The sequence below is a fragment of the Drosophila elegans genome, unplaced genomic scaffold, assembly GCF_018152505.1.
Source record: "Drosophila elegans isolate 14027-0461.03 unplaced genomic scaffold, ASM1815250v1 contig_476, whole genome shotgun sequence".
Classification (NCBI taxonomy): Eukaryota; Metazoa; Arthropoda; class Insecta; order Diptera; family Drosophilidae; genus Drosophila; species Drosophila elegans.
In genome coordinates this window covers 8,391,988-8,402,817 of record NW_024545863.1, presented here as the reverse complement: position 1 = coordinate 8,402,817, position 10,830 = coordinate 8,391,988, and the positions used below count along the sequence as shown (strand labels likewise).

General features: G+C 49.2%; 2 protein-coding genes across 2 annotated transcripts in view; one reads left to right on the top strand and one right to left on the bottom strand.

Moving 5' to 3' along the window:
- The first annotated feature begins 366 nt into the window (after nt 1-366).
- Nucleotides 367-3,782, top strand: LOC108140517 (solute carrier family 23 member 1). Its single transcript, XM_017263325.2, has 4 exons — nt 367-515; nt 1,539-2,158; nt 2,483-2,999; nt 3,056-3,782. Exons 1-4 carry the CDS (start codon nt 483-485, stop codon nt 3,605-3,607), a joined length of 1,722 nt encoding a protein of 573 aa, XP_017118814.1. The 5' UTR covers nt 367-482; the 3' UTR covers nt 3,608-3,782.
- The window catches only part of LOC108140515 (pneumococcal serine-rich repeat protein), a 26,296-nt gene continuing 19,143 nt past the window's right edge, over nt 3,678-10,830 (bottom strand). The window contains 3 exon segments of the mRNA XM_017263316.2: nt 3,678-4,787; nt 5,080-5,632; nt 5,635-9,162. Of these exon segments, the coding sequence (XP_017118805.2) occupies nt 4,733-4,787; nt 5,080-5,632; nt 5,635-9,162 (4,136 nt within the window). The 3' untranslated portion in view covers nt 3,678-4,732.

The window sequence follows — 10,830 nt, the reverse complement described above, 5'->3', positions numbered from 1 at the left end:
TTTGGTTAGTTTATGGAACGATATCTTTATAATGCTTACTTTGTCACTTTAATGGAGTCAATATAGTTTCATAAATTATAACTTCTTGCAGATGTTTTTTGGTTGTTCAAATAAGTTTTGTCTGCTTGTTTTTCTGTGGCATTCAGTTCAAAAGTTATTTAAATTCAAAAGTAATATACCTGCAGAATATTTTCTTATTTTACTTTCACTATTCCCTATTTATTTTGAGAACCATACTAGAGAGTGTACTGCAATCAAATTGTTCCTCTCAAATACTCTTGAACTGAAGGCCTTGCTCTCAAAGAGCTATACGATAAAACTTCCCTCGATCGAGCGAAATTCGACAAGTGTCTGATAGATCTGACTATTGAGTCTCGGGACTTTGTCGCGATCGGACGTACAGCGGAATTCTTTGGGAGTTTTTTGTTCGTATCTCAGCCCAATTAGTTTATGGCGGATATAAAGTGTGAGCTCGTTTGAACATGGAGCTGAATAACGTTACCATCGAGGACGGCGTAAGTCTATAGTTTATAGAAATATCAATTTGTGGTAAACGCGTGTGTTTATGTAAGAGAAATTTTATTCTACGCTGCATAATTGCTACCGATTGATGCTGTTCCTATTTTGATTTTTATCGGTTTTGTTTTGTGTAAGCATTTCCTTCGCTCAATTGCATTTCTCACTTAATTGTTGCCCATTTGCCAACGACATTGCATGGCGATGCTAAGGGATAAAACCGGGGAGATAACACCCAGAAATTAACAGTTCATTCACAAATATTTTTTAAACGATTTGGGGGACTGAGTGTAAGTGTCGGTCTTAAATCGTCAAATTGTAATTTGACATACTTATGCGGCGCAAGCCTTTCAGTCAACAATGTTGGAACCGACAACACACTCTGATTTATTAACTAGCACCGCTCATCAGCTATTAATTTATGGTCTGATTAAAATTACTGATCTAAACAAGCTGAGAGCCCGGCGACCAACGATCGCCGCACTGATACTCACGCTCAATTAATCACGATTGGCGACCAGAGCCGTCACTCAAACCTGTGCTAAGATTAAATACCTGCCTCCATATAGTTATGTTAATAAATTCAAACTATTAATTGCAATACTCATAAATAAAACAATGAAATTTCCGCCACTCTGCAATTATACAATAAAAAGTGGGAAAATCTTTAAGCCCGATACTAAAAATCATTCATTAACATAAGCAAATAGGAATTTGCATTAATAAAATATAATTACACTGATCAACAATATTTTTGGTGATTTGTCTCTTTAATATGCATTTGTTTATTAACTTTGGATTAATTAATGATTACAAATATAATTGATACAAACCGAGCTATGCCTTATCATAACATATACTTAAACATTAATTTTCCATAATTGGTTATTCAAAATAAGAAACTTAATTGATTCCTTGGATTATTACAGTAATTATAGACTCAATTGCTGTTATTAAAATTTTTTGTTTCCGATCAGTGTCTGTTGGGGAAATATTTGATTTACATTTTTATTAATTTCCAGAGTGATGCGTCCAAGTCCCACACTCAAGCCGCCCACACCCCTTCAAGTGATGAAAAGCCCAAGCCGCAACTACTGTACGCCATCAACGACAATCCCCCATGGTACCTGAGCATCTTCCTCGCATTCCAGCACTACCTGACCATGATTGGAGCCATCGTCTCCATACCCTTCATCCTGACGCCGGCGCTGTGCATGTCAGATGAGGACGCCAACAGGGGCATCATCATCTCGACCATGATCTTTGTCACGGGCATCGTCACCTACTTCCAGGCGACGTGGGGCGTCCGACTGCCCATTGTCCAGGGTGGAACCATCTCGTTTCTGGTCCCCACCCTTGCCATTCTGGCCCTGCCGCAGTGGAAGTGTCCGCCGCAGGCCGAGATGGATGCCATGGAGGAGACGGAGCGGGAGGAACTGTGGCAAGTGCGGATGCGGGAGTTGTCCGGCGCCATTGCCGTGTCCGCCATGGTGCAGGTCATCCTGGGCTACACTGGTCTGGTGGGTAAGATCCTCAAGTACGTTACTCCGCTGACCATTGTGCCCACTGTCTCGCTGGTCGGCCTCACGCTTTTCGAGCACGCGGCGGATACGGCTTCCAAGCACTGGGGCATCGCTGTGGGGTGAGTATTACTACGATCTTAGTCATAGCTCTCTAAGTTCATAGCTCTTAAATCACGGCTCATTAAATATGATTTTTAAATAGAATATAGAAGCTTTTTTATTTGTTGAATCGGTTGTAACTGCCAATTACTATGACTTCGCTAACAAAAAAGACAGAAAACGTGACTTTTTGTATTTGTACATATGTATATTATATATGTATTTTCATATATGAACATCAAAACATTGGCAAATCGTAATTAAAAACAATTAAAATGTACCCATGCGAATTAAAAGGCTTTACATTTAACATACGCCTATTTTTTTATCTAAATCCCAAATAGTACCACCGCCATGCTGACGCTCTTCTCGCAAATAATGTCAAACGTATCGGTGCCGATTTTGGCCTACCGCAAGGGTCACGGATTGGAGGTGCGGCAGTTCCAGTTGTTCCGCCTCTTTCCCGTCCTGCTGACCATCATGATAATGTGGGGCCTGTGCGGCATTCTGACAGCCACCGATGTCTTCCCTCCGTCACATCCCTCGCGAACGGATGTGCGCCTCAATGTGCTGACCAGTGCGAAGTGGTTCTATGTGCCGTATCCGGGACAGTTTGGCTGGCCCTCGGTGACGCTGTCCGGCGTTCTGGGCATGTTGGCCGGAGTTCTGGCCTGCACGGTGGAGTCGCTAAGCTATTATCCCACGGTGTCACAGATGTCGGGCGCCCATTCGCCACCACTCCACGCCATCAATCGTGGCATTGGCACCGAGGGATTGGGCACTGTTCTAGCCGGACTGTGGGGAGCTGGAAACGGAACCAACACTTTCGGGGAGAACGTTGGCGCCATCGGGGTCACCAAGGTAATAATAACTGAAAGAAAAACTAAGAGATAGCACCCAACTTCGCTCCATTCTAGATTGGATCGCGACGTGTAATCCAGTGGGCCGCTTTGATCATGGTGCTGCAGGGCGTGATTGGCAAGTTTGGAGCCATCTTCATCCTTATTCCCGACTCAGTGGTGGGCGGCATCTTCTGCGTGATGTTTGGCATGATAATTGCCTTCGGCCTATCGACGCTGCAGTACGTGGACCTGCGATCCGCCAGGAATCTTTATATCCTGGGACTATCCATATTTTTCCCAATGGTTCTGTGCCGCTGGATGCAGAAGAATCCAGGAGCAATTGACACCGGCAACTCGACCGTGGACTCCACACTGTCGGTGCTTTTGGGCACCACAATTCTGGTGGGAGGAGTTCTGGGATGCCTGCTGGACAACGTGATACCGGGTACTCCGGCGGAGCGGGGTCTGATCGACTGGGCAAATGAGATGCCTCTGGGTGATGACAATATCAACGATGGCACCGCCACCGACTATGATTTTCCATGTGGCATGGATGCCATTCGCCGCTGGAAGTGGACGTACTACATTCCCTTTATGCCCACCTACAAGCTCCAAAAGCAAAGTTGATCACGGGGGGTCATTAGTCGGATTATTAGAATTGAAGCCGTGGGATAACATGCAAATAAGAACAATTCAATTGGTGATTCGGTTTTTATTAATTTATAGAAATCGCTTTTCGTGCGCACGCTCACGCTCCAATTACAATTTGAACTTCGAATTCGGATTCGGATTCTACCCAAAACTCTAGATCTATTATTTGTTGTTCCATGTTTTGTTATTTTTTTAAATTCGCTTATTGTTGCTACGTTTACCTAACCACTCTCCCCTTTCGCTCACAATTCGCATATTTTCTACTATTTCGCAATAACATCAATAGTCCTAGCAAACGAAAGTTGTCCCTATTAAACTCTATTCAAATATCGAAAACAATCCATCAGTTCTGTATAATGCAAAAAATTGTTAAAATTATTTCATAGAAATTTTAACGCATTTTCGGCGCGAGGTTTCCTCACAAAAATAGCATAGAAAATACATATACATATCTTGTGAAACACGTCTCTCATTTACTTCCGTTTCGTTCTGTTCCGACTGTCTCTCTTTCTTTCGGTTTCCAGTTTCCGGTTTCCAGATTACAGTTTCCGTTGCCGCTTATACACCTACAGATTAGAATCAACGTTTTATGGCTATTGGCTAAATCTAAAATCGCCGAAGGAACCAAGGCACAATCATTTGAGAATCGTATATGCATGTGTGCATTATTGAGTCACGATCTATGGCTGAAACTCCGCTATATCCGATCTACAACAAACCTACGACTATGGCAGCGTCCAAAAGTCTGCACTAGAGTATAACTTTGGCTAAGTTCCATAAAAAAATTATCAAAAATCTCTAAGCCTAAGTGGGATTTGGATCTGGGATCGCATCGAATGGAGCCGCGGGGCCAGTCTAGAACTTGTGTTGCTCGTTTTGGTGATGGCTATGGATGGGGGCAGGTTGCAGCTTCTTGGCGCTGCCACTGCTGGCACGCGAGGATGACGAGGAGGCGGTGGTGTTGGTCGGCGTTCCCATGGCCTGGCCATGTCCGTGCCCGACTCCCACTCCGACTCCGACTCCGTGTCCGTGGCCGGAGCTCGCCTTCTTCCGTTTGGAGTAGTAGCAGAAGATGCAGAAGCCATTCTGCGGTGTGGTACATCAAATGTTTGTCGGACTGCGCGTGGCCGATGAAGTGCGATATCGCGATCCGGAGCTGGAAGACATAAATCAGTTAATCCTAGTTACTTAACATTTTTATTTAACAATGAAAATTCTTTCTAAGTGTTCACAGAAAGTGAAAAATGTAAATTTTAAACGGCTTACGACGTTGCCTAGGCAAAGTGATATTTAACGATATAATTATGATTTTTTGTAATGGACGATTCAGATTAATTGCTCCCTTTATATTATCCATTCAAAATTAAATTTAAATGTTAACTAAATGTACCACTGGTTTTCAAAAATATATATTTACTGTATCGTTTTGTGATTTAATCTCCACTCACCGAGATATGCTGGAGGTGTAATCCCTGACAGGGGTCCTTGCCTCTCGCCTCTGATAGGAGGATCCCTCGCCGCTCCGGCTACTGCTCGTGGTCGGTGGCTCCAGCAGGGACATGGTTCGATGGTCATACGGCCGGATGGATCGCCGGCCCAGGGTGGCGTACCCGTCCAGGTGGCTGCTTCCTGCTGCACTGCTTCCGCTGGTCGCAGTGGGCAGACTGCCGTTCAGCGTGTACGACGACCTGCGCTTCGGATTGTACGTGTTGTAATAGCCACTGGCAATGGCTCCGTTGCTCGGACTTGAACTGGAGGAGCTCTTGTACCGCATGGGCACCGAACTGTAGTCGGCGGTGTCGTAGCGTTTGCCGAGGAACGAGGGCGAGGTGTTCCTGATGTCGTTCAGGCTCTTCCTCGGCTTGCTGGTGGTGGCCCCCGCCACGGACGATACGGAGTAGTCCAGGGCAGAGCGGTAGACCGGCGGCTTGAGTTCCGTTCCCACGGGACTCAGCTTGAGGGGCCTGAAGAACTGCTGGGCTATGTCCGGCGAATGGGCTCGGGGGGCGGATCCAGGTCCGGGGCATGCAGCTTGTGGCTGGAGCGCGCCTTCACCGCCGCCTGCTGCTCCCGGTAGTAGTCCCGCACCGCCGAGGGACCCACTATGCTGCTGGTGCGTCGCGGCTTCTTCTGCTCGTTGAAGCGGCTGTAGAAGCTGCGCCGCTTGATCCGGTCGATCACGCTCTCGTTGGGATCGGAGCTCTCGGAGCAGCGGGTGGGCGACGACAAGGAGGCCCTGGACAAGCGGGACACCGTCGGCGAGGGCGTGGCATGCAGCATGTAGTTGTCCTCGGAGCAAATGGACCAGTTGTCGAAGTACAGCTCCGGCTCTTCGGTGGGCGACAGGAAGGTGGAGGTGCTGGCGCAGTCATCCTGGTAGCTGCGCGAGTCCGAGGAGTAATTGGCAATGTTCTCGAAGGAGGGCGTCAACAGCGGATTGTTCCGGTTGATCTCGTGCGCCGATGAGGTTCTGTAGCCGGAGGTCTGCGAGCTGCAATTGTTGTTGTTCGTGACGGTGGAGTTATTGTTGGTGGCATTCTCCACGGACTGCTGGCTGGAGCTGTTGTTGGAGCTGGCACTCTTGATGGCTCCGGGATAGGGCGGCAGGTTGGAGTAGATGCCCATGCCCATGCCCAGTGCCCCGTTGCCGTTTATCAAGGCCGGATTGGTTTTGCATCCCCGATACCTGCTTCCATTCGAGGGGGTTGTGCTGGTGGTGGCCGTGGCCGTGGCGGCGGTCGCTCCTCTGCTGGACACACTGGCGCTGGCCAGATCCAACATGAGACCCTTCCGCTTCTCCTTGCTGCTGGCCGGGGCATTGGTAGTGGTGGTGGTGGTGGCCAGGTCCTGTCCCTTGTTTTGCCGGCAGTCTGGACAGGCTGTTTCGCAGTTGCAGTTCTCTTCGGTGGCTGGCATTGGAGCAGCCTGCACCTTCGTGGCCTTCACCACATTCTGGTAGATGGGCGAGGTGGGCAGAGAGGCGTCCAGTTGCTGGTCCTGCTCCTCGCGCACCTGCCGCTCAATGTTGCTGGTGGATCGGGTGCTCCGCACCCGCCTTTGCTCACTACTCTCCCTGTCGAAGCGGCGCAAGAAGCCTCCGAACATTTTGTTCACTGCTCCGCCCGGTTTTCCCTGGCTCTCTTGGGATCCCGCATGCAGTTCCTCCACGCTGGCCGCTCGCTTCGGACTCACCCGCCCGTTGGGCTGCGATCTGGGCACGGATCTCTCCCTCAGGGTGCGCAGCATGGTGTCGAAGCGGGATCGCTTGTCCACCCGCTTGTCCTCCGTGGCTCCAAGCTCCAGGGACTTCTCCGGTTCCACCACCTTCTTCTTGTACTTCTCCGGGGAGCTGCGCTCTTCGGGCGATCCCTGCTTTTGGGTGCAGGCCAGAGCGGCTGCTGCTCCAGTTGAGCCCGCCTTCTTCTCCTTGTTCATGGCGGAGTCCCGCAGCTTCTCGAACTTCTGGCCTAGGGCGTAGAGCAAACCCTTGCTGGACTTCTTCTCCGGCGACTTCTCCTTGGCCTTGATCACCGGACTGGACTCCTTGGAGCTGTCCACGGGTGTGGTGTTAGCAGTGTTGGTGGTTGTGGTGGTCGGAGTGGTCGGCGTCACTGGTGTGGGCGGCATAAGCTTGGATTTCTTGGACACCTTGATGATCTTCTTGATGGTCGTGGGTCGCGAATCGCCGGATGAGGATCCGGTTTCCTTGGCATCCGTCATGGTGGACATGGTTCCGGTTGGTGTGGCCGAAAGGGACTTCTCCTCGGAAGTAGATTTGGAACTAGTGGGTGTGGCTATGGCCGAGGGAGCCGGAATAGCCTCTGTTATTGTGGGTATGGCCGCTCCACTTCGCGTCACTTTGCGAAGCTCCTTGGGTGTGGCCAGCTTGGTGGCCGGATAGCTTTTGGGTCGCATCAGGCGACTCTCTCGAGGAGCTGCTTCTCCAGCGGACTCATTGGTGAGTCCTGACGGCAACTTACTGGGCAGTTTGCTGGGCAGGAGTGAGGCAGCTGGTTCTGGAAGATCTGTAGAGGATTTGATGCTCAAGCCAAGATCTTTCATTGGATACGATTTGGGTCTCTTTAATTTGGTTTCTTTGGGCAGAGCAGAGATGGCCAGATCAGTGCATTCGGAAGCAGTGGTCTTGGTGGTTTCATCCGTTTTCTTGGTCACCTTCTTGACTTTTCTCACCAAAGTGGTGGTAGTTGAGGTGGTCGTGGAAGAAACTTTGGTAGCCTCTGGCTCATTTGCTGGGGCCTCCTTGGGTCTCAACTTTTTCACCTTCCTAATGGTGGACGTCTCTTCCGTTTTCCCAGACTCCTGGTCCTGTTCATGCTGCGTTCTCACAGCGGACAGAAGCTGCAACTCCTGGAGTATCTTGTCCGCCAGTTCATGTTTGTCCAGTTCTGTTTCCAGTTCCCGTGCTCTCGACACACTTCGCTGCCTGGCCGATGGTGTCTTGATGGGCTCCGGAGCCTGTCCATTCGATTCGGCATCCGTGAACAGCTCCATGCTCTTGTTGCGCGAATGCCGCATGGAGGATCTGGTGGGTGCTGCGTCTGCAGGTGGCTCTGCCTGCTCCACATTGGGCAAACTGTGCTTGCGACGCCTCAAGTCCTGGGCCTGCGCCTCCACCTGATCCTGCCGATCGATGGACTTTTCGCGTATTTCCCTCAGCATGCTTTGGGTTTCTCGATCCCGGGGTTCATCGAAGAAGTCGGGCCGCAGAAACCTTGAGATTCGGCGCTGCGAGGAGCGTCCGATCCGCAGCGAGCTGGTGCCCTCTGAGGCAGCCACCTGTGGCAGCTGCGGTGGAGGCGAAAGACAACCACTGGGCGGTCGGCCCAGGCCACCGCTGTAGCGCTTCTCCGCCGCCTCCTTTGAGGCCGTCGCTGGACTCACATTGCTGGACTTGCTCAAGTACGGGGAGTAGTACTTGTACTTCTCGCTAATGTCGCTGGTGTACGTGCTGCTGCAGAGCGAGGATTTGCCATAGTCATCGCGGCAGACACTGCTGCTGCGGCTTTTGGCCGCCTGGGTTGGCCGACTCTCGACATCCTGGCCAGACGGTTGAGTGGGTGCCTGGCTGCGGCTAAGGCTTCGCCGGTAAATGGCTGTGCTGGCGGCTGTGGTCTTGGGGGCATCTGTCAGTGGGTTGGCCTTGAAGTCCGCCAACTCCTCCGGCGGCTGTGGCTCCGCTTGGTAGCCCCGTCCGCCACTCTGGCTGCGTTTGTAGGCGGCCTTGGGCGTGGAGGAGCTACTGTTCGCACTGGGTGTCTGCACGCTCAGCGTGCGGGATAACTTGCGCGCCTGAGTGGGCGGCAGCTTGGCCAGCAGCTGCTCCTGGAAACACTTGGGCAAGCCGGGCGTTATGCTGGACAAGGTCTCCAAATCCTTCTTGCTGAGTCGCAGCCGCGAGAGATCCAGATCGGCCAGGTCCAAAGGCTCCTCGCTGTTCACAGCAGACGTTGTGGAAGCCTTCTCCACATGGGCAGGAGCTGAGCTGGGCTTGTTCTTGCCTTGCTGTTGACCTGGGAATAGTTTAAAATGGCATAGACTCCATAAGCATAAGACCGCATCTTATGGGATGACAAACAAACTTCTAGATGATTGATAAAGTATTCCACTTACTTGCCAAATGAACTGATATATTTCAATTATTCAGGGTTACTTACAACGATTGATTGATTGATCGATAGATTGATTGACTGCCCCACTTCCTCGGCCCCGGAGATCTGAAAACTTTTCTCGTTTTCGTTTTGGCAACCAAAAGAATTACTTTCCAGAGACGCAATCAAAGCGGGGAAGCTTCAACTCGAACACTTAACAAACTTGCAGGATGGAGAATTACGAGCATCCAACAAAGGTTAACAAAATCAAAATACAACTGGGGTTAGCTCACGTGCAGAAAACAAATGCGGGCAGAGTAACAAATGCTCAACAATTTGGATTTCATGGTTTATTTCACTTGGCGTACGTATAAAAATAGTTTCATTTGTTTCATTGTTTTGCAGATTAAATGTTTAGTTTTCGGTTATCAGTTTTGGGTATTCAGTTTCTTCGTTTTTCGTTTTTAGTATTAGGTATTAAGTAAAAGTACTCCTTAGTTGGTATGCCTGAAGCTTTTGCGCCAGAGAAATTGCTTGATTGAAGCGGAATGGATCTGAGTAAAAATGACTTGGGTATGAGTAACTCGCTGACGTTTAAAAATAATTTTAAAATCACAATAATACAATATTCATTGTACTGGGGAATGTGCTGCCCTCGCCTCAAATTAAAATTACATTGTCTTCGATTTAATTTTAAAATATAATAACATATAAAATGGTGTAGTTAAAAAGTTTTTCAATTAATTTCCGTTTGGAAATGTCGAGAACAGGAATTTGAACGATTCAGTTAAACAATAAACAAATATGCAAATCGAATTTTGGCAACATAAAAAATGGAACTTATTTTTGAGCAGTCTAAGAGCAGGAGCAGGAGCAGCACCACACCGCCCCACCCACTATCGCTTTATGGCTTCCTGGGGCTGCCGGTAGTGGTAGTGGTGCTGCTGCCAGTGGTTTTGGCCACCTGGGGTGTGGTCATAATGGGCGGGATGACTGGTGGCCGGCTCCTGCCGTTGCCATTGCCATTGCCGTTGGCGCTACCGCTGCTACTGTTGGTGGTGGTCGTGGTGGTTATTGTTAGCTGCTTCGGAACGCCGGCAACGGCTACGGCCACAGTTTTGGCCGTGGTCGTGGCCGTGGCAAAATGGCCCGGATGCGGTGGCTTGGTGGCAGTTGTGAACGGACTCTGGTTAATGGTTATAACATGCTTTGTGGGCGTGGTAGTAGTTAAAGTAGTTAAACCAACTGTAAACGAAAGTAAGTACGAAACGTGTGTAAACGGCCAATAATAAAATCATTATTCGTAAATACATCAAATCGGTTGGTGTGTGGATAACAATACACTCGATAAACGCTCTAACTACGACTACGGTTTGAGAGATGGTCTTTGATCGTGATTCTTTTGGGGTTAGGGCTCTACGGTATGGAATGATGATGAACGTAAACAAGTTCGATTAGTAGCTGAGAGAGTTTCAATTCTGTACATTATTATCGTATTCAAAGTTTTGGACATTTTTTTCTTCAACTTTTTCATGGTGGTTTTGCTCCATCAAATCTGTTTTTCACATCAAAATGGTATAGCCGTTGGGT

Bases quoted from the DNA above. Each gene is read 5' to 3' on its own strand.
- LOC108140517 (XM_017263325.2), top strand. From the start codon at position 483: ATGGAGCTGAATAACGTTACCATCGAGGACGGC. The intron at 516-1,538 runs GTAAGTCTATAG...ATTAATTTCCAG, and splicing joins ACGTTACCATCGAGGACGGC to AGTGATGCGTCCAAGTCCCA. The intron at 2,159-2,482 runs GTGAGTATTACT...AATCCCAAATAG, and splicing joins CACTGGGGCATCGCTGTGGG to TACCACCGCCATGCTGACGC.